Source organism: Erythrolamprus reginae, chromosome Z (genome assembly GCF_031021105.1).
Source record: "Erythrolamprus reginae isolate rEryReg1 chromosome Z, rEryReg1.hap1, whole genome shotgun sequence".
In the NCBI taxonomy this organism is placed as follows: Eukaryota; Metazoa; Chordata; class Lepidosauria; order Squamata; family Dipsadidae; genus Erythrolamprus; species Erythrolamprus reginae.
The window spans coordinates 96,144,894-96,167,421 of record NC_091963.1 but is presented as its reverse complement, the minus strand read 5'-3'; the positions used below and the strand labels follow the sequence as shown (position 1 = coordinate 96,167,421).

The window sequence follows — 22,528 nt, the reverse complement described above, 5'->3', positions numbered from 1 at the left end:
CTATTCATCTACCCAATCAACTATCCTAATCATCCACCCAAAATATCCTGCCTGACAAGGATTGTTTGCTTTATCCTGAAGCTCAAGCAAAAATTGTAAATAAATTATATTTAAAAAATTTATTTGCCACTCATCTTGTATTCAATGACTCTTTTGCTCAGTAGGAGCAAAAGGGGATGGGCTATAAGAGACTTATACAGACAAAGAGAGCTAGGTAGATGCTAGCTGTTGATTATATAAACAATCATATTGTAAGTGAAGCATTGTAGATTGGTATTATGGCAAGACTGTGCTAATATAAGAGGAAAAACACAATTTTTAACAACAAATAAAAGGATTGTGAATTGCCTCCTCATTAGGCCGAGGATGATAGGTACAGAATTAAAAGGTTGTTGCAGCATCTTGATGCTCCAAGAAATTGGGCATTGTGATAAAGATGAAAAATTAAAATGAGGGGAGGGGGACTGATGTATCATGCTCTATCCTAAAAAAAAGGTTTTGATAAGGCAAAGTTTGAAATCCACAAACCTGATACAGGAAATACATAACAACAGAGTTGGAAGGGACCTTCTGAAGGTAAGGCATTCCACTGATTAATTTTTCTCACTGCTAGGAAATTTCCTGGACTGGATCTATGATAAGCTTCCGTCCACTGCTTCTTGTCCTGCTTCCAGGTGCTTTGGAGAATAGATTGTCACTTTCTTTTCTGTGACAGCCTCAAAAAATATTAGAAAGCTGCTATCATGTAACACCTAGTCTTTTTCTTCATTACACTAGACATACTCAGTTCCTGAAATTGTTCATCATGTGTTTTAGCCTGCAGTCTGTTTGTTGCTCTTCTCTGCACACTTTCTAGAGTCTCAACATATTTTTTGTCTCCTTGTAACCAGAGCTGGATGCATTATTATGTATGTGGTCTTGCTAAAAAAGTCAGGGCAATTCTTCTGAGTACCCACTGACCAACAGTTGGGTTAGACCAGTAATAGATTCTAAAACCTGTTGCTATTGGTTCTCGCAATGGTTGGGCGGAGCCTCCTGCCGCTACCGGTTCGCAGGACCGGGCCACTGAGTTTGACCTAGTGGTAGTTATCTTGCCAAGCAGAGTTATCAGATTTTCAAAAATCCAGACAACTATTTAGTAGGGAAGTAAAGACACATAGACACCCACCTTAACTCCAATGTGCTATTTGTCTAGATTTTCCCATCCCAGATCTTGTGGCTTTAAACAAACACAGGTAACTTAGACTCCAGAGCAAAAAAACCTAGAGATACAGGCATGTTTTAGTGGGGAAAAAGGACCTTCTGAAGATGAATGAATGAGCTTATAAACAAGTTTTTCTTTTAACAGGCCATTTGACAAGTATGAGAAGCACCGATTCTGGATGGAAGTTTCAGGGGCTGAAGAATAAATACTTTCATTTGAAAATAAAGAAATTTTATTGTATGGGTACACATCTAAAACGACTGTGATTTGGGGTAATACTTTTATAGAAATTTATGGACATGGCATTGAAATTTATCATTATCTAGATTCTGATGTTTAGAGAATACTAAAAGTTTTTCTTTTAACCCTTAACCTACTGCTTGTAAAAATCTTTCTATTGCAAAATACTATCCTATGCATAATTTACCTTGAATTAAGTTTTATTAAGAAGAATATATATATTTGCACTGTAAATGTAAAGCAACGTCCATAATGCATTTAGTTCCAATATTATCTTTTTAAATATCAAAATGTTTTTTAAAAGAATTATTCGTTTTAAATGCTTTTCTAACTCATTTTTCCTCAATCTATTTTCCTTCAATATTTTAAATTTCAGAATTCCTAAGCTGTATAATCAAAAGGTGATAGAAACCTTGCTTCAGAAAAACCATAAAATCTGAGAATTCAAAATTCTTTTTGTGAATCTTCCCTGACCTCTAGTGGCCTATATGGTGATATAGAAGTTTGCCAGACAAATTAGAATATTCTGTATCCCCATGTCTAAATCTTCCTTCTTCCAGGATCTGCCAATTGGTAATTTTATAGTGAGTCTGGAGCTCTAAATTTTGCCCTGTGAGATTCAAAATTAATATTTTCTATACATTTTGCACAGAATGTGAAGGTGCTATGAAATGATGCTTTTAGGTCTTGGGGGGGGGGGAGCTCCTAGGGATTATTCTCATGCATTCCAAATGGTTCTTGGTGGTTTCTCACTCCCTACTTTCCCTTTTTCCAGAAAAGACAAAAGAACAGAGAGAAAGCTAACCAACCAATCAGTGAAAAACTATTTAGGCTGCTAGAGTTGTAAATTATCTAAATTGGAGGATTTAAACTATATTTTTTGGCATAGTTTGTTTGACATGCTATCCCCACTTACTGTTTCTACATCCATTAATTTTATCGAACTTATGAGGAAGAAATAACAAAACTGAAACAGTGAACTTATGGAGAAAGAGAAGACTTGTTTCCAACCCATGATAAGAGATGGCAAGAGAAAAAGAGAAAAATGCCTAGTTAGATCCAAATGCCACATTTGATTGCATGAGAAAGTGCTTGTTGATCTGAAAAGAGAATCCTGTACCTGAGGGAAAAATGATGATGATCATGATAAGAGGTGGCAAGCTCTGGAAGAGAAAGTTGCAGAGGGCATTTCTTCGTCCATGATATAAAAAGATCAGGAAATGGAAGAGAATACAGTTTACTAGCTCAGGTATTCAAGGGAATTGGTCTTAGTGTACGGGGCTTTCTAAGCTGTTTCCTTGTATACTGGAATGTCCCCATGTTTGTAGCTGTACTTTATTCCTTGGCAGAAGGATCCAACAGGATCACAGGAGAAAGCCCCAGTGTATTTAATATCTAGGTAAAACAGTTGATTCTGTGGTTTACACAGGAAACAGCTGGTTTACATTTTATATTATCATACCTGGCCCTTAGAATCAGATTTCTCTATTCAATGCTTCAGAGACATAACTGAATTACTTGCTTTTTTCCTGGTAGAATCATATGTTTATGTGATGTTATGAACTGCTGTATAAGCAACGGTAGCAAAGAAACTCAGCACTAAAAATATGCATTAAGAGTCACCTTGAATTGCAAGATGGGTGGCAAATAAATGTGAACACAATGGAGAAATGGGAAGACAAAGTATTACATGACCAAAGCAATAAAACATAGCAATAGACATATAATGCTTTATACAGCCATCTCTAAAACAGTTTCGTGTCAGCATACAGTCTAGGTCCTCATTTTACCAACCTTGGAAGGATAAAAAGCTGAGTCAATCTTGAGCCAGTCAGAATTGAATTACCAAACTGCTGGCAGCCAGCAGTCAGCAGAAGTAGTCTGCAATACTGCATTGCAACTACTGCAACACCATAGCTCATGATAATACACAAAGCAAATAATAACGAGATCTGGCAACAAAATCTTTACTACTAAAAGCATAAAATTGAATGAAGACACAAAAGGGCTAATTCTGGCTACACAAAACTAAGCTTTAAGAACTGATGACTACAAAGCCATGATTGAGAAGACAATAATAGACAGCAAGTGCTGTTTCTGCAAAGAAACAGTGATTAGCTGCTGCAAAAAGATCATACAGACCGACTACAATCAATGGCATGACAAAGTAGTAACAACAGCACATTGGAAGATTTGCAAGAAAACAATTCTCTTGCAAGAAAGAACTAGTGGGACCATAACTTAGGAAAGTCATAGAAAATGAAGCGCTGTGGGACTTTAAAATTCAAACTGAGGCACCTGCTACATAGCATCCCAGACTTAACAACTGTTGTTAATAAGAAAGGAAAAAAACTGCTAATTACTAGAAGACAGTAAAACAAAATAAGAATTGTAGAAGATAACAAAATACAAAGACCTGCAGCTAGAAATAGGAACAACTGTGGCAAAAGAAAGCAAAGATAACAGCAAGAGGAATAGAAATCCCAAAACAACTGGAGTGTCACACCATCCACACTGATAAAACCATATTAGTCAATTGCAAAAGGCAGCTTTACTTGGAACAACTTACATCCTGCAATGATACTTATAACACCATCAAGCATCAACATCTGACTGTTCCAGATCCTTGGGAAAGACTTGGGCCTCTGATACTGTTGGAGAGTCAAATATCTGCTATGACTATGGCAATTTCTATGATATCTCCCTCTATCTCCTCCAGGTTTTAAGCACATTTACTGCAGGTGGAAACAATGATTGTTTCTTCACCTGCTGATGGAAAGAGAAATCTCTAGTTATATAATCCATAAAAGGAGGCAATTTGTTTTATAGGTAGAAATACATTTGTTTAAATGTCATAAATTCATTCAATTAGAGGGAAACAATGCTTAATTATATATTCAAAATATACAGATTAAAATTGCATTTTTTAATCACCATGTATCTGTTTCTCTGGCTATGTCCCTCCCTATAGCTCTGGCATGTTGCTTTGTGGCTTAAGTAATATACTTTAATCTGGTTATCCAGGCTTTGGATTAGCATGTGGGTGTGCATGTGAGTTTTGTGAGGAAAACTCAAAAAGCACAGGCAGAATTTCATTTTGGGATGGGGGCAGAAGACTTCTCATATCCTTTCCTGCTCTGTGACAATTATAATTTAAAATAAATTATCTTGAATAAACAATTTGAATGAATGGATACATCATTTCAGCTTTAGCCAGGATCATAACTATAAATAAAAATATTATATTAATAAAAATAGTGAATACCTTTATAGCAATAAAATAAATTGCTATACCAGATTTTTAAAAAGCCTTTATTCAAAAATCCTCATAATTCAAATCAGTCCTGTACAATGGTTAACCCAAATCCAGAATTCAAATTTTGAAATTCATATTAAAGAATATGACAGAAAATTAAGTTATTAGAGGAAGTCATGCCAGCCTGCTGCTTTTTCTGAGTAATGGTGTATTTTGTAGTGTTGTAATATTCCCTAAGTAGTAATATATTGAATACTACTATAGCCAAAAGATTGATTATAAGAATGCTCTCTAATTAATATTGAGGGAAATGCCTTTCCTCAACAAACTGATCTTTAAAAATAAGATTGCCATTTTTAAATGCAAATGAGCCAATGGATGTGAGCATGTGCATGATTACAAAACATCATATTTAACATCCATGTTATCTTATTGAACTCATTTACATTTCACCAGCAATAATAATGGAATAACTGACCTGCATTTTGATAAAACTATTGCAATAATTATTTAACTAAGGCTCTAAGACAGGCATGTTCAATCCATGGCCCGCATTATTAGCCCTGGGCAGCTAATAATGCGGCTCCACAAGGTAATTAAAAATATTTATAAATAAAGGAAATTTGATGTTTATATACTTACCTATGTTATATATTTTATATGCATCCCAAAACAATTCCTCTACACTCAATGCGGCTCAGGAAAGCCAAAAAGTTTGACACTCATGTTCTGAGAAGCTGAAAATACTAAATAAATGCTAGATCTCATATTGCATATTAAAACATTCATTTTTTAGAATTTTTGATATTTCCCCCAAAATACTATTTATCACATAGCATTTTAAAACAATTAATTTTCTTATATTGGCAATATCCTTTTTGTTCGGTATATAAGTTTGATATCAATAAGTAAATTGTTTTGAACTTTTCAGTTCCTTTTGCTTAATGTTACAAAGCGCAGCAAGAGCTTTTCTATCTCAATATGACAGTTATTTGGGACCAAATACCATAAGTAGAAATGTGTTTTAATTAAATGTTCATTTTGCACTGAATTTGATTATTATCCAGAATTTTGATTGTAACTCAGATGTCTGCACACTTTATTTTAAAGTCTGTGTAGGGAATAAAGAATACATCCATACCAGATGTGGGTATGAACAAAGTCATATGATTTTTTGAAGAACATGTAGAATTCATAACTGACATACATTGCATTATAGTGCCATACTTTCTATTATAGAGTAATCTCAGAACTAATCTTTGTTCCTATAAAGTCTGTATATGTGTGCATGAGAGAGAGAGAGAGAGAGAGATAGAGAGAGAGAGAGAGAGAGATTGTTGTCTATTTATTCCCAGAATTATGCTTGTTTTTCATTCTTATACCCTTCCCCTTATTATCCAAATGTTTACTACTTTAAAAATAATCTACAATTCTTTATACATTATTTTATGATTAAATTGCTATACTAAGATGTGTGTTCACATGACTGTATTTAAAAATGGACCAATAGAACAGAGGTCTGTAGCGACTGGATTGAAAATTCATTTGGTACACATCTGGAAGAGAAACAATCTGTTTTGCTCCTTCCAAGATAATGCTCAAATTGGAACATATTGGAATATGACATCTTTGATATCAGCTTTTTTTCAACTTTAGAAAACACCAAGCTAGTACAGAATCTGCATGCAGTTATCCAGATCCGCATTTCCGTAGTAGTTATACATAAATATAGAAGTTGGACAGAATGGATTAAGTGAACCTGATAAGCTGCTGTTACATGGCTAGTACTGATTAATTGTGCAAAATTATTTCTACTAACAACAGGTTACACAGAAATTTGATCTAATATTCATAAAATACTTGCAGCATATTTCTCATTGGATTAATAATAATCATTAAAATATATGTACTTCAGAACTTTATGAAGTTCCATTAAATAAAATCTTGCTAATTTTTTCCATCATGGCTATGCTTCAATTGCCTTTTGAAAACAAAGACAAATCTAGTATTTTAATATATGCAAGAGACTGGTTTTGGATAAAATTATGTCAGTAAAACAGATTGGAATTTCTTCAGACATGTTCCATTCTATATCCATCCCAACTAAGATAAAAAAAGTCTGAATTAGATAAGATATTCTGCTCTGAAAAGAGTTTCTTTGAACCAATGCTATAAAATAGAGCCTTTGTAACAAGAGTGTGATACATTGCAAAAAGTACACATAAAGCTATTTGTTAACTCAACAATTAAAGGATAAAATAAGATAGAAAAATTAGTGGAGAGTGCTTTTTCCACTCCATGAAGTGTCAAAATAGATGTGTTGAACACAGTAGTCAACCACCATTTCCAAGTATTAACCATTTATAAATAAGTACATTTTAATACATACAGTTCATTGTACAGGTTACAATCTGTATACATTAGGGAGCGGCTGAGGATAATGCATTCTTTTTGAACTTTTTCCACGTCTATCTCACAGCTTACATGTACAGACAATAAAACTCTGCTCAAGCAAATACAGTGAAGGGAAAGAAACATATTTCTTTCCTTTATACAGGGGTGGCCAAAAGTCTTAACCAACTGCAGGGATTTGTGCATCATCCCTGCAATAAAAGATCACAACTGTGTGGTGATTCAATATATCAGTAAGAGAACAGAACATGCAATTGAATATTATACTGTACAGGAAAATTCTTTACATCAGACTGATAGAAAAAAGGAAAAGGAAAAGGAACTCAGTATCTTTCCAGCAAGTTGGCAAACCAGAAAGATTTAATACAAAGGAATGTGTGTTGCTGTACAGAGGCAGACAAGGCAGGCAAAATATCTCAATTTTCATGGGAAAGAAATTGTTATGAGAAACACATTTAAAAGCAAAACAGTCATTCCCTGAAAACATATCTTCTATCTAAACATATTAATATCTTGCACACTGTAGAATGATTAGTAACAGTAAATAAGGTAGGAAATGATCTCAAGGTCTGGTAAATGTTCAGGTGGAACAAAGTCAAACTGCCTCAGTTCTTTCATAGTCTTTGTGATAGCAACAAGCAAAAAGTATCTAAGCGTCTTCCCTTTTTTTTTTACTTCCAAGTAAGACTTCCAAGCAAGCAGAAAAGTGTAGAAGTTCATTCCATTTTATTAAGTCTTTTAATATGCACTTGTCTGCAATGCAAATGCAGTTGTATGTGTGTATGTGTGTGTGCGTGCACACACAAACACACACATACATATACATACAGAGAGGTGGATGGGAAAGAAGGGGGGGAATACCAACATTGTTGTCTAGGACTGCTTCTGCATTTCAAACAAGTACATATTCATATATTATATCAAGGTCCTAATCTGAAATAGCAATTAGATAATACTGTGTTGAGGTTCTATACGTTAATTCAGTTACCACTACACAAAATAGTCTGCTATGAAATTTCAGCCCTTAATATGATTTTTCTTGTTAGGGGAACAATAATAATCCAACAATTATATTCAAGTAGTTAGGGAGGGGAGGCGCAGTTTAGCTATCTACCCCTTTGTGCTTGTGCCTTAGGTTTGTCCTTCCCTTTTCACAGCAACCATAAATTCAGTAAAGGCATCAACATGTAAAAATAAGTATATTAGGTTTTGACCCCTCTAAGCCCTTTTAAAAAGCTGAATTCTAAATAGCTGAAGGTCCTGAAACTCCAGTGTTAAGTAATGCGAAATGGGGAGAGAGATGCAGCTTTCCATTCAAGAAATTACTATGGGCTACCTTAAGGAGAGAAGAAAAATTTCTAGGCACAAAGTGTTTTTTTTTTAAATGTAAGGTGCAGAAAAGCTGGCACTTCGGTTTGTATTAGATGATCATGAACAGTAGAAACTTATTAACTCCTGTCTAAGGCCAAGTGAACAGCTTGGAATTTCAAAACAGATGCATTTTTTATTCCTTCTTTTAGCACATTTTGTAATAAAATTTGAAAAAATAAACATACAACCTTCCCTCTTTGCCCTCCCCAGGATAGTTTCTACTTCACTGAAACAGCAAAATAATTTATATTTCCAGATATTCAATATTTTTGAGAGCCTCAAAGAAATTATTTTGATATAAGAATAAATAATTGAGCCATTTACCAAGCTAGCAACTCTCTCCCCTGGAGCCAAGCCAAACTTAACATGTATTAAAATTTCTACATGATTCTTAGGACCTGATAGCAATTTATTTGGACCCAGCTTACCTAATTGTTTCAAATTCTTAGAAGTCAGCATTACAGTACTAAGTCTCCATAGTCCTCTAGAAAGCAAATTCAGGGGCCAAACAAGACAGAATTAATGTGTGAATGCAATTAACATGCCCATTTATTAATATGACTAAGCAGTTAAGATGGACCAGTGAAGGCAGAGAGAGGAAGTAGCTTCCTCTTTCTGCCAGTTAAGCTGTTTTACATTTAATAAGAAGCCTCTGTTGATGATTTTGGAGAGGTAACTTTTGTAATGATCTTAGGAAAAGGAGAAAGAATTCAATTTCTCTTAAGACTGCTTAGGCTTCATATCTTTACTAGAATCAGCTGGTACATCTTTGACAGCCAGATGCACAATAAGTTAGCATCTATATTTTTGTTCACGAAAATATCCAGTGAGCAAAAGAACTTTCTGCAAAGCCCGAGTAACACCATGTGGTGGATTTGGTAAAGCAAGCATACATTCACAGTAAAAGTCATACAGGACTTGAGGCTGTGATTTATTTGGTATGTTGATTTCATAGAAAATAGTTCTGAAACTCCAGCCTAGGCATGTGATGTGCACACATGTATAAATAAAAAATATTAGTACAATACTTTTGCATGTCTTTAAACAAACAAAAAAGCAGCATGGCAGATCAATCTGTGGTGTGGTATTAGCCACTCTTGCTTAACTATCCTGAGTAGGAAAAAAATTCATTTGAAAAATGAATTAAAAGACAATTAAATATATTATTTTGTGCTGTGTTATATCTCAAGACAGTATATGATAAGCAATAAAGAATTAAGCTGAGAGCAAATCCAGAGGGAATTTTTCTCTGGAAGATCTTCAAAGACATGTGTCTTTTATTTCATGTGAGATGGTTATTTGGTAACTAAAAGCACAACAATTAAGCCTCAGATGCACCTAAAGAGAATTGCTGGAAGAATACAGCATGTGTTTCTCTTTGTACTAAAAATGATTTCAACTTTTGAGGCTTATATACAATGTCAGTACTTGTGCTGTATACCTTGAATCATTGCTTCTTTTTAAAATAAAATATATACTGAACGACAAGAGTTTTTTGTAATGTTGGTATCATTTATGTTTAAATAACCATTACTGATCATAGAAACAAATGCAACTATAAAGTGCACCCAATTTACAGAGAATAGGTGGCAAATCCATCAGTGCAAGTATCCTGTGAAATCACAACACAGTATTGTTAAGAAGGGACACAGAACATTTTTGCCCAACAGCAGTAATAGATACCTCATTTTGGATGAGTATGCTATTTCTTTTACTAATTGCTGAATGTAAACAATTATGGTACAGCGAACCCTGTGACAGTGAAAATGGAGCCAAATCAAAAACTATAAGCTTTCATTCATTAATATTAAAATCTTGAAATTATCAAGTTAGTTGCATTATGATTCCACCTTCCATATGACAGAGATGGTTTATTAATTATTTTTAACTTTATTTATCAGGAAAGAGTGGATAGTATCACAGTGCACTTATGCTGACCATGTGCACTGTGGTACAAGCGACTATATAAAGGCTCAAAATCAGAACAATCTGACCCTCCTCTGCCTATTGTGAGAAAATAGGTTCTAGCTTCTCCAAGATATAAGCCAGACAAGTGCAAAAATGTTTTCAGAATAAATCACTGATAAACACAACTTTGTTGATGCAAATTCCAGTTTTAAAGAGTTTAAAATTGAAAATAACCATTTTTCATAAAGCAAGAGGAAAGTTTTACAAGAACCAGAATCCAAACCATCTAGGAGATAAAAGAAATATGGGAGGAAAAACAACAGTGGCTTTGTCTATTATGATCATTTTAAAAAAGCAAATGTAGAGCTGCATTTTTAGATTTTTTTAATGAAACTTTTCCTTCACTTCTCTCACACTCCTGCATCAAACATACACATTCACACTGAAAGAAAAAAGAGAACACTATTGTTGATTTCACTCAGTTAAATAAAAACTGAAGAATGCCCCCAGCTCTTTGAAAAAAAGCATTAGCAAACATTTGAGATTCTTTGACACCAGCATGCCATAGCATGAATCAATCAGATCAGAAATTTTCTATTTAGCAAATAAATTTTGTACTGTGACCAATTCAGGAGGGAAAAAAATACATGCAGAAAGTTAGGAAGAATCAAAATCAAAGTAAAAGTTCAGGTAATCCTAGATTTACGACCACAATTGATCCCAATATTTGCATTGTAAAGCAAGACAGTGAGTTTTCCTCCATTTTAATTGTTAAGTGAATCTGACTTCCTCATTGACTCTGCTTGTCAGAAAGTTGCAAAAGGAGATCATATGATCCAAGAACACTGTAACCATCATAAATACTTGCCAACTGCCAAGTGTCAAATTTGGATCACATGATCATGGGGATGCTGCAACAGTCGTGTGAAAAAGTCACATTTTTCAGTGCCATTGTAACTTTGGTCACTAATGAATGTAAGTCAAGGACTACCTATAACTTTTGGAAATGCTACATTTCACTCAGAGAAATATGGCAACTTAATAAGGATGCAAGAAATGGCTAGAGAAAATAGTGATTAAAATTGTTAATTGCTCCCTGCCTTTCTGAGCTCTTTCAGGAGACAGGAAAAACATATTTTATCATACCCTTCAATTCATATGAAGGAACGCTTGAATAGAGCGTTTTTAAAAAAATGTCATAAAGCTCAGTGGAAGGTGTTCTGTATTTTAAAACCATTAGGATAGTTTGACAAAAATAATGAAGAAAAGTTAAAGGATCAGGATACTAGCTATTCACTTCTATGCAATATGGCATGAAGAAAAACATTTTTAAAAATAAAATATGGTTTTTTAGAAGATAAGACCAATTTATTCTCTGAATGATCAAAATGCAGAGAGGGCAAAATATTATTTCTTTTTTGGCCTGATTTGTGTTTTTGCCCTGGAGATGAGCTCTCCATACCATTGGTTTCTTGATTCATGTATGAATTCATAGAATATTCTCCATCCCTTGATTTCCTGACACCTTCCCAATTCCAGCTTTTGTGAACTAATTTAAAGTGCTTTCTGGAAATAGTATGGATTGAGAATATTTGCATAAAGTGTTTGCTACATTAGTATTTTCTCCCTTGAGTTCACTGTTTTCATTATCTTGTAGGAATTATTAATCAGTCAGCCTTTTTCATTTGGATTGGAAAAGAAGTCCAACTTCTAACACCAAACCATATAACTCAACAGCAAATTACTCCAAAATATTCTAAATTATATTATGCCAAAACTAGAGGGGAAAAGATACACTGTTCTAAGTGTTTAACTTCAAAAGCATGATGCAGGAAAAACTGCCCATGTGTAGTCCAGGAAGCTAAACTTAGGCCAGGGAAATTAAAACTACCATTCAGTCAGTTCATCCTTCATGATTTAAAGTAGAGTTTTCTACATTTTAGATACCCAGATAGTGCCCCAACGCCTCTAGTAAACATAAACAATGATCAGAGATGATGTGAAGTATAATCCAGTATCTGGAGAGCCAATAATTTAAAACATTTGATTAATTCTTTTTAAAAATGAATTTTACTGATTATCAACCTGTCTAACATGTGATTGTTCCCACAGGAAGATGTGCATTAGAAAATGGACTGGACATCTAAGGTACAGAATGAAATCAGTACTAACTGGCTGGTTGATGGGAAGAGAACTTTAATTTCTCCCTAAATATTTGTTCAATGCCTTGGAAAAGGTAAATATTTTTTTCCCAAAGCTAATACCAACAGAAGGGTAAGGGAAGATGCTAAGAATAAATAATTGTTGTTGTTGTTGTTGTTGTTTTTAAAAGTGCCACTCTATCAGAAAGTAGACTGGGTTTTATGCATAGCTCTTTGTTAATACTAAAAACAAAGATCCCTTATTCTCAGAGATTAACAGTTCTTTGGACATAATGATCTACACCAAATGAAAAGTGTGATTTCCCAGCAAAAATAAAGGTCAGTACACAAAATATGGTCAGATTGTGTTTAAATCAATTCAATTTTGAAATTAAAACTTTTCTTCAAAGAGCTGGTTACTTCCCTTGAGTGTGTACAGAATTTGACTCAGCCCCCATACTGTACATTTAATTAACTAATTGGCAGCTGAAAATTGTATGGTGCTGGCTTTCTCTGAGGTCAGCTGTGTATAGAAGAGAATTTGGAGCATGTCTTGGACTGCCTCATTATCATACAGAAAACACAGGATATCCCCTGGGTGGTAGTCTGCTAGTAAATACAAATCTTAGAAAGGAAGAAAAAACAGCAACGCAAGATGTGAATTCAGCCAGGAAAAATGTGCTAAAAAATAAAAGGCTCTTACTCCAAGACACATCCATTTTAAACATTAGACTCCACAAATGGTCTCTTTGGTTTGATTGGGGATGTCTGCCCTTGCCTGGAGTCTCTGGAAAGTTGCCTATAGATGTTGTCCTGATATGCCTGTGCAACAGGCAGTGTTCTGGCCACCTTAACATCAGGATATGAAGAAGTTTGGCTAACTCTTTCTAGAAGATCTCCTCTGGAGCCATTGGCCAAAATCCCGTGTGGACTGTAATAGTCATCTTCTAACAAGTGGCCATTCTGTGCATTATTAGTTTTGTTATAAAAGGCAAGGCTGCTGACTGAAGAAGGTGGGCTGAATGTTTCTGGCTGAGGAAGATTTCCAGGAGATGTAGGGCTTATAACGGTATCCACTGAAGATACAGCCCAGGTTCTGCTTTGTTGGTGTAGGTGAGGATACTGCTGAGTCCGGGCTGTTTTATCTATGATTCCCATGAAAGGGGTGGTCCTGGAGCGAGCAGGTTCACTGGGATAACCACCTTGGGTTGGAGATACTGGGGAAAGCTCATCACATGATCTGTCATATGCTGGCTTAAGCGGAATCTCCATCTGTTGAACAGAAGCAGAAGGTCGGAATGGGGGAGTCAAGTTGGGAGTAGAGGAAATGCTACTGCTAGAAGGGGAAAATCTGAGGCCAACACTTTGAGAATGAAGCAGAGGTCTTGGGGTTGGTGGATGAGGCTTTATTTCATTGGAATTTACTGTAATGGGCCTTCGTATCAAATGGGAAATGTCAGGAGAACCAAGCTGACTAGAGGGTAGAGAGGAACGTTCCAAATCAAGCTTTGCATGACAGACTGGATAGTAGGAAGCTGATTGACTCCGCCCAATCTGTGGGGTTTGACTATATCTCATCCCTCCACGATAAGCAGAAGAAGGCCTTTGTGGAAGATCCTCTTTAGTCAGCCCTCCATGCTGACAGATTGCCCCTGCACTCAGACTGGCTTGAACATGCTGCACAGGTCGCCCATCTCCCACTATTCCCCCAATAGAGGTCTGATACACCAACCGATTTTGGCCTCCAGCCATTTCTGCTAATGAAGACTGAAATTTATTGGCCACAGAATGGGATACTTGGCCATATGATCCTGTCGGGATTACAGTACTACAATGCCCAGCTGAACTTGGCTGGTTGCTCCTGACAATCTGTGCCTTGGCAGGTTGCAACCTAAGTCCTTGCTGTGGAACTGCAACAGGTAGTGGAAGCATCTGGAAAGATCTCTGTGTCATTTTAGAAAGTGGAGACTTGGGCCGACTAGGAAGTTGAGTGATATTGGATTCTTGCTGGTATCGTACTGGTGAACTGGACTGAGCTCTGTAGACACTCACACTATCTGCAGGAGGGCTGGCTCGATACTGAGGGCCTCTACGAAGGGGTGAAGGAGGTGGACTTTGATAATCCTTCCCTTGGGTACCAATTGGTGGTGGACTAAAACGGTAAGAAGAGGGCTGGTGAGCAGGAGATGTGTGTGGTGGACTAGGCCTATAATGAGAATTCTGATGCGTTGGAGAAAGTGCTGGTGATGTGGGTTGATATCCTTGCCTTGTTGGTGATCCCACAGAATTATTTGATCTGAAGTCGAAGACCTGATGTGAGCCAAGTGGGGAATTGGAGATGTAGGCAGAGTCCCGGTGAGCAGGTGAAGATGGTGGACTTTGGATAATGGGCAATGTTGGGCTAGGTCGTGATTCTGTCTGCAAGCCAACAGAAATATTTTCTACATCTTGCTCAAGATATTCTTCTTCCAGGATATCTTGTACTACATACAACTCTTCTTGCTGTGTTTCTGATTCAGATGCTGCAAGAGATTGTTGTTGTAGTTGCACCTGTGTCTGTCTGCACTCTTCTTCTACCCGCAGAAGGAGACGCTGGATTTCACGGTTGTTCGGACAAAGTTTGATGGCCTCATTCAAATCCTCCAGTGCTGCTGAAAACTGCCTGTTTTATCCAAAAAGTGACAAAATGAAAAGAAAATAAGAGAGTAAAATTTACTCTGGATAACAATGACTTTAATATGAATTTTTTATGTAGCTAGTCTTGAGGAGGAGGATTTCCAAATCTTATGAACAAGATTATTCAGCCTTGTGTGTTTCTTCTATTTATGCAGCTGAAGAAACATACAGTATTTCCAAGATTGCACTCTTGGAGATGAGGGAACAAAGACAATATATTGGAATATATCAGATCTGTAGGGCTGTTTCTCCACTATTTTAGGCCTGAGCATATGCCAGTTTAAAGCTCCAGATAAAAAGCACTCTCTGACCTGCATTCAGCCAGTGGATTCTGTTCTCAATTTTGCTGTCTTGGAAACAACGATAGGAGAGTGTTTGACAAAAATAGTCCCTCGCAAGCCTTTGCCTAGCCTAGGAGGAACAGAAGGGTGGGAAGTTTCAAGGGAGATGGGTTGTCGTTTACAGGGACACTGGTAGATTTTGAACCAAATAATAATCTAGTTGTATTGTTTCTGATTGATATTTATTTATCACTACACTTTTCATGCATTTTGCTTTCTAGTTTAATTTTTAAAATAGATAAATGTGTTTTAAAAACATAAAATCTATTGTACACCTAAAGTTTGACCTATACTGTGATGATGCTGGGAGGCAAGACAAGATTAATTTTTTTACTGTAGACCCCAAGATTCTAAATGAGAGGAGGTCCTAGCAATGTGTTAATTTTTTGAACAACATATTGTCAACTCTGGAAAATCAAATAAAATAGCATAAATGTGGAAAACTAGAATACTAACTTGCACTTTAACTCCATTAGTGGAGTTCTGACTGTGGAATTAAGTTTAATTACAACTAGGAAAGATCCAGAGAGTGGTATATAGCAACCTAATGAGTCGTTCTGGAGCAAAGGAGTTAAAATGTGGGATTTTCAGCTCAATCTCATAGAAAGCACACTCTTGTTATCTTACTTAATGAACTGATCAAATAGAAAGCAGTTTCTGAAAGATAAAGCTCTCCAGCTATTTCAGTATCCTGAAATGTGATCCCACCTTAAGCATGTGAATGGAGCTGTGCCTGCACGCAAACACAGAAACACACACAGAGTGTTTTGCAAAAGTTTTAAGCAGTTGTGCAAAAATGCTGTAAATTAAGAATATTTTCAGAAATAAAAGTGTTGTTACTTTTTAAAAATCAATTTACAAAATGGAAAGTAGAAATCCAAATTAAATCAATATTGCTTTCAAACCAGGATCAATTCTTACAAAAAATCAGGGATCTTGTACAACTAGAATCATGTGTATGATTAACTGATTATACCAAGCAGGTGTTAATGATCATTAATTTCATGTGTAGGCTGAAACACAGTTGTTAACTAAAACAGAAATAGCTGTGTAGGAGGCTTAAAACTGGGTGAGGAACAAGCAAACTCTGCTACTAAGGTGAGCTTGTGGAAGAGTTTCTCATAGCTTAGCACAGGAACAAGACAAAAGGTAGTATGGTTTCTACCAGGCAAAGGTTTCAAAGCAGACTGGGGTTCAAACTCTTGTAAGAAGACGCCACCTAGAAATGGAGAGGTGTGCCGGAGTGGGGCTTGGTTACTGTGACTTGAACTCTGTGGGACTGTCTATTTGAGGTCGCCTTCCCATTGCAATTATTACGGGTGGGAAAAGGAGTACGACAGGGGTTCCCTTTGGGAAGAACTTTTATATGCATCTAGGGTCCTTGGTTTTGGAATGGTAGCTGGGAGTCTGAAACTTAAGACCTTGGTTGTTACTGGCTTGGACTTAAACATCAACAGACTCACTGGATTAATTATTTTCCTTGCCACATGGATTCTCATTAATTTCCTAGAACTTGTGATACCCTTGTTAGGTTTTCCAGGCTACTATGGAGACGCCCCCTTCCCCCGACTCTTTTTAAATTGGAAGGTTTTTTTCTGACCCTAACCACCATTGCATATATATGCTTGTGGACACAAATCTTGACTGGCTCGGATGGCTCTATAGGTATTTTTAATCTATCTTGTATACATTTTGTTGGTATTTCTATTTTTTACACTGATGTTCTTATTTTAAGGGCAGGGGTTGGGAGGGAGTGCATTTTTAATTCTAATTTTAATTGGAAGGGTGGGTGGATGAGGGTGTGAGTGTGGATGGTTTGGTTGAAGAATGAACAAAGTGCTTGGACTGGTACAGTGAGAGACCTGGGGTCTCTCCCTTAGTCTGGTATGAATGGGATGGCAGGCCTGCCGGGTAGTAAGGAGGCCGGTGGGGGGGGGGGGGGGGCGGGGGAGAAAGCTGGGGCATTACGGTCCTGACTAGCAGAGGCAGATACGATGGGAGCCGAAGGGTAGGCTGCTCTTGGGGAACGAGGTCTTGCTATTTGAAAGTGATTCCTTGTTCTGGCCCTTCAAGTTAATCCCATATAATTGGTGTCAGGTGGAGTCAGGGCCCTAGTCTCAGGCTGCTGCTACTCAATGCCAGGTCAGTTGCCAATAAGGCTCCCTTGATCCAAGACCTGCTCTTGGAACAGGGGATTGACCTGGATCGTGTGACTGAAACCTAGCTGGGACCCGAGGGAGGATTTCCTTTCTTGGAAATGTGCCTAGATGGGTTTTTAACCCTGCATCAGTTGTGACACCAGGGAAGGGGCAGTCATTGTTCGAAAGACTCTAAGCCCTCGCAAGGTCCCTGGCCCCGAGATTGTTGGATGTGAGTCTTTTTGAGATTGGACTTAGGGATTTAGTTGGGCTTATTGCTAATATACCTGCCTCCCAGCTGTGTTGCAACAGCCCTACCTGCACTGCTTGAGGCAGTAACTGGGCTGGCGGTGGAATTCTCCAGGCTTATAGTCCTGGGGGACTTCAATCTGCTGTCGCTCGGCAAATCCTCTGATGCGGTGCAGGAGTTCATGGTTTCCAGGGCAATCTTGGACCTGACCCAAGTAATTCAGAGTCTGACTCATAGGGTGGGTCACACGCTTGACCTGGTGTTTCTCTCAGGGCAGTGGAAGAATGATCTGGTTTTAAGGGGTATAGACATCACACCCTTGTCATGGTCAGATCACTCCCTGCTGAGAGTGAACTTTGATGGGCCAATCCCCTACTGCAGGGAGGCAGAGCCGATTAGGTGGTTCTCCCCCACGGGCCTAATGGACCCGGATGGTTTCAGAGGGAGCTTGAGGAAATTCCCGACTTGTTTGTCTGCAACCCGTCTGAGTCCCTGGTGACTGCCTGGAATAAGGTCACATGGGAGGTATTTATAAAGCAAAATGTGTGCATTTTACTGCCCTTATTGTGTCTGCAGATTCTCACCCAGCCTCCCTGTTTAGGATGGCCTGTTCCTTTCTGAATAGGGAGGGAGTGGTAGAGCCCTTATAGGGTAGAGCAGAGGAATTTGTTCAGTTTCTCGCAGATAAAGTCGCTCAGATTCAGAATGACCTGGACTTCAATTGGGCAAAATAATAATAATAATAATAATAATAATAATAATAATAATAATAATAATAATAATAAATTAGATTTGTATGCCACCCCTCTCCGCAGACTCGGGGCATCTCACAACAAGAATAGTAACAATATAATAATGTAACAAATCTAATATTAAAAAACATCTAAAAAAAAGTTGTGGACCCTCTCCAAGGGGGTCAATAATCCCCCCCCCCCAAGGTAATGGACGAACAGATAGAATTGTCCTTGGGAGGCAAAACCCACAGCCACTCCGTCTTGTCAGGGTTGAGTTTGAGCTTGTTGACACCCATCCAGACCCCAACAGCCTCCAGGTACCGGCACATCACTTCCACTGCTTCGCTGACTGGACACAGGATGGAGATGTATAACTGGGTATCATCAACATACTGATGATACCTCACTCCATGCCCTTGGATGATCTCACCCAGCGGTTTCATGTAGATATTAAATAGCAAGGGGGAGAGGACCGACCCCTGAGGCACCCCACAAGGGAGAGACCTAGAGGTCGACCTCTGATCCCCCACTAACACCGACTGCGACCGACCGGAGAGGTAGGAGGAGAACCACTGAAGAACAGTGCCTCCCACTCCCAACCCCTCCAGCCAGCGCAGAAGGATATCATGGTCGATGGTATCAAAAGCCGCTAAGAGGTCAAGAAGCACCAGGACAGAGGACAAGCCCCTGTCCCGGGCCTGCCAGAGATCATCCATCAGCATGACTAAAGCAGTTTCCATACTGTAGCCAGGCCTAGAATCTTGACTGTTGAGGGCCTAGATAATCGGCTTCTTCCAAGGGCTGCTGGAGCTGCAGCGCCACCACCTTCTCAACAACCTTCCCCATGAAGGGAATTCCCCACCTACCTCTCTGGTCATTCACAGTCATTGTTAGTGGGGGAGGAGGTCTACCTCTAGGCCCCTACGCTGTGGGTTGCTGCAAGGGTCCATCCTCTCCCCCCTATTTAACATTTACATGAAGCCACTGTGTGAGATCATCCAATGGCATAGGGTGAGGTATCATCAGTATGCTGATGATACCCAGTTATACATCTCTACCCGTACCAATTCAGTGAAGTGGTTGATGTGATGTGCCAGTGCCTGGAAGCTGTAAGGGCCTGGATGGGAGCCAAAAGGCTCAAGCTCAACCCCAACAAAACTGAGTTGCTCAGGGCATTTCTTCTAAAATACCATTCCAGTCCATCCATTGTTCTGGGGGGAGGGAAACTTTAACCCCCTCAGAAAGGGTCTGCAACTTGGGAGTCCTCCTGGATCTATAGCTGAGCCTTTACCACCATCTCTCAACTGTGGCTAGGGGGACCTTTGCCCAGGTTTGCCTGGTATATCAGTTGTGGCTTTATTTGGACCAGGAGGCTCTGGGTACAATCATTCAGGCCCTCATCACCTCATATCTCGATTATTGCAACACGCTCTACATGGGGCTCCCCTTGAAGAATGTTTGGAGACTGCAAATAGTCCAGAATGCAGCTGTGCAAGCTGTCATGGGTATACCTAGGTACACCCACATAACACCAACGCTCCGCGTGCAGCACTGACTATCAATTGGTCTCCAGTCACAATTCAAGGTGTTGGTTATTACCTATAAAGCCCGACATGGCTTAGGACCAGACTATCTTCGGGACCATCTCTTGCTGCATAACTCCCAGAAACCAATTATATCCCACAGGGTTGGCTTTCTCCAGGGTCCATTGACTAAGCAATGCAGGTTGGTGGGCCTGCGGAGGAAGTCCTTCTCTGTGGCTGCCCTGGCCCTTTAGAACTAACTACCACCCGATGTCCATACTGCTCCCACCCTACTGGTCTTCTGAAAGGCTGTGAAAACCTGGCTTTGCTGGCAGGCCTGGGGGCCATAAGTGTTAACACCTATTCACAGCCGAACTGTGATTCACTTGGTATGCATGTGTGTATGATGGTTTAGTTCAGATTGGTATATATGTGTGTATGATTGTTTAAGGATTTTATGGTTAGTTTAATGAGTGTTTTATTGTTTTTACTATTTACTATTTGACTTTGATTGTAATTGTATTGTATTATTTTATTGTTGTAAGCCGCCCTGAGTCCCATGGGATTGGGCAGCATAGAAATCAAATAAATTAAATTAAATTTTGAAGAAACAAAAAGAAATGGGCAAGGTCAAGGAGCATAGATGCAGTGATCAGCCAAGGAAACTTAACACAGAGATGACAAATGCATCATGCTCACTTCTCTTTGACATCACAAGATGCCCAGCTACGCCATCAACACAAAACTGACAGAAACCAAACCCAAGTATACCCATCTATTTCTACATTTTGACTCATCAAAATGTGAAATATTTGGCTACAGCAGAAGGCAGTTTGTTCATTGAAGAGCTGCACAGCAGTACAATAATGAGTATTTGCAGTCAACAGTGAAACATGGTGGAGGTTCCTTGCACGTTTTGGGCTGCATTTCTGCAAATAGAGTTGAAGATTTTGTCAGGATCAACGATGTCCTCAGTGCTGAGAAATAAGGCAGATACTTATTAATCATGCCATAGATCAGGCATATGATTGGCCCCAAATTTATTTTGCAGCTGGACAACAGACCCAAACATATAGCCAATGCCATTAAGAACTAATTTCAGCATAAAGAACAAGGAGTCCTGAAAATGATGGTTTGACCCCCACAGAGTATGTAGATCTCTACATTATTGAATCTGTTTGAGATTATATAAAGAGACTGAATCTGAGCAGCCTATAAAGGGAATAATCTGAGGCATCCTACATTCTCAGAATATCTGTGGTTAGTTTTCCAAGGTGTTTGCAACAACCTTGAAGGAGTATACTGAGAAGAATTGATGCAGTTTTGAAGGCAAAGGCTGGCCATTCCAAATATTGATTTAATTTGGATTTCTCTTCTGTTCATTTACTTTCCATTTTGTTAATTGATAACAATAAACTATTAACATTTCTATTTCTGACAGCATTCTTAATTTATACCACTTTTGCACAAGTGCCTAAAATGTTTGCACAGTACTTTGTGTGTATATGTATATGTGTATATCTTGATTCAACTGGTTTCAAGTTCCTTACATAACCGGTAGCCTTATACTTAGAGCAAGTTATTGATTAATCCACAAACTAATCCTCCATGCTGGTGCATGTTGTTATGATGTGAATAAAGGTAATATTAGCAGAATGTTCTATAAGGACATTATAGAAAAACTTAATAGGAATAGCACTTAGACTTATATATCACTTCACAGTGCTTTAGAGCCCGCTCTAAGTGGTTTACAATCAGCATATTGCCCCCAACAATCTGGGTCCTCATTTTACCCACCTTAGAAGGATGGAAGGCTGAGTCAACCGTGAGCCTGGTGAGATTTGAACTGGTGAACTACAGCCAGCTGAAGCAGCTTGCAGTATGCACTCTAACCATTGTGCCACCAAGGCTCATAAAAAGAACTACTATAGCTGAAACAATGGAAGGTGCTCAGTTTGATGACAGGCTATCACAGCATCTGAATCTGTTGGTTTTGGATTATAATTATATGCTTCCTCAAATATATTCTTGTTATTTGTTCCTTGTGTGGATCAGGACATTTTTAGGAGTGTATGACACCCAAACCTTCATTTCTCTCTGGCTCTCCTCTCACCTGCTGCTGCGTTTGGCCCTTGCTCTTGCATAGTAAGCTTCATAAGATTTCGGTTTCAGCTCCAGTGCTTTAGTAGCAAATTCCTCCGCCATTCCAAAATCCTGCCATTACAATAGGTGCGTAGGTAAGTCATTGAAAAAACACACAGAGAAGTTGGGAAGAAAAGAAATAAAATTGATAGATTGTTTTAAGCGGACTGAGTACTTTCCAACATTAACAAA

The 22,528-nt window shown here is 38.2% G+C and overlaps 1 protein-coding gene across 1 annotated transcript in view; it reads right to left on the bottom strand.

Moving 5' to 3' along the window:
- Window positions 1-7,060: 7,060 nt before the first annotated feature.
- Window positions 7,061-22,528, bottom strand: part of TANC2 (tetratricopeptide repeat, ankyrin repeat and coiled-coil containing 2) — a 257,730-nt gene continuing 242,262 nt past the window's right edge. Inside the window, exons 26-27 of the mRNA XM_070729274.1 lie at window positions 22,308-22,408; window positions 7,061-15,194 (exon numbers count right to left, since the gene is read on the bottom strand). Of these exons, the coding sequence (XP_070585375.1) occupies window positions 13,253-15,194; window positions 22,308-22,408 (2,043 nt within the window). The 3' untranslated portion in view covers window positions 7,061-13,252. The remainder of the gene's footprint in view (window positions 15,195-22,307; window positions 22,409-22,528) is intronic.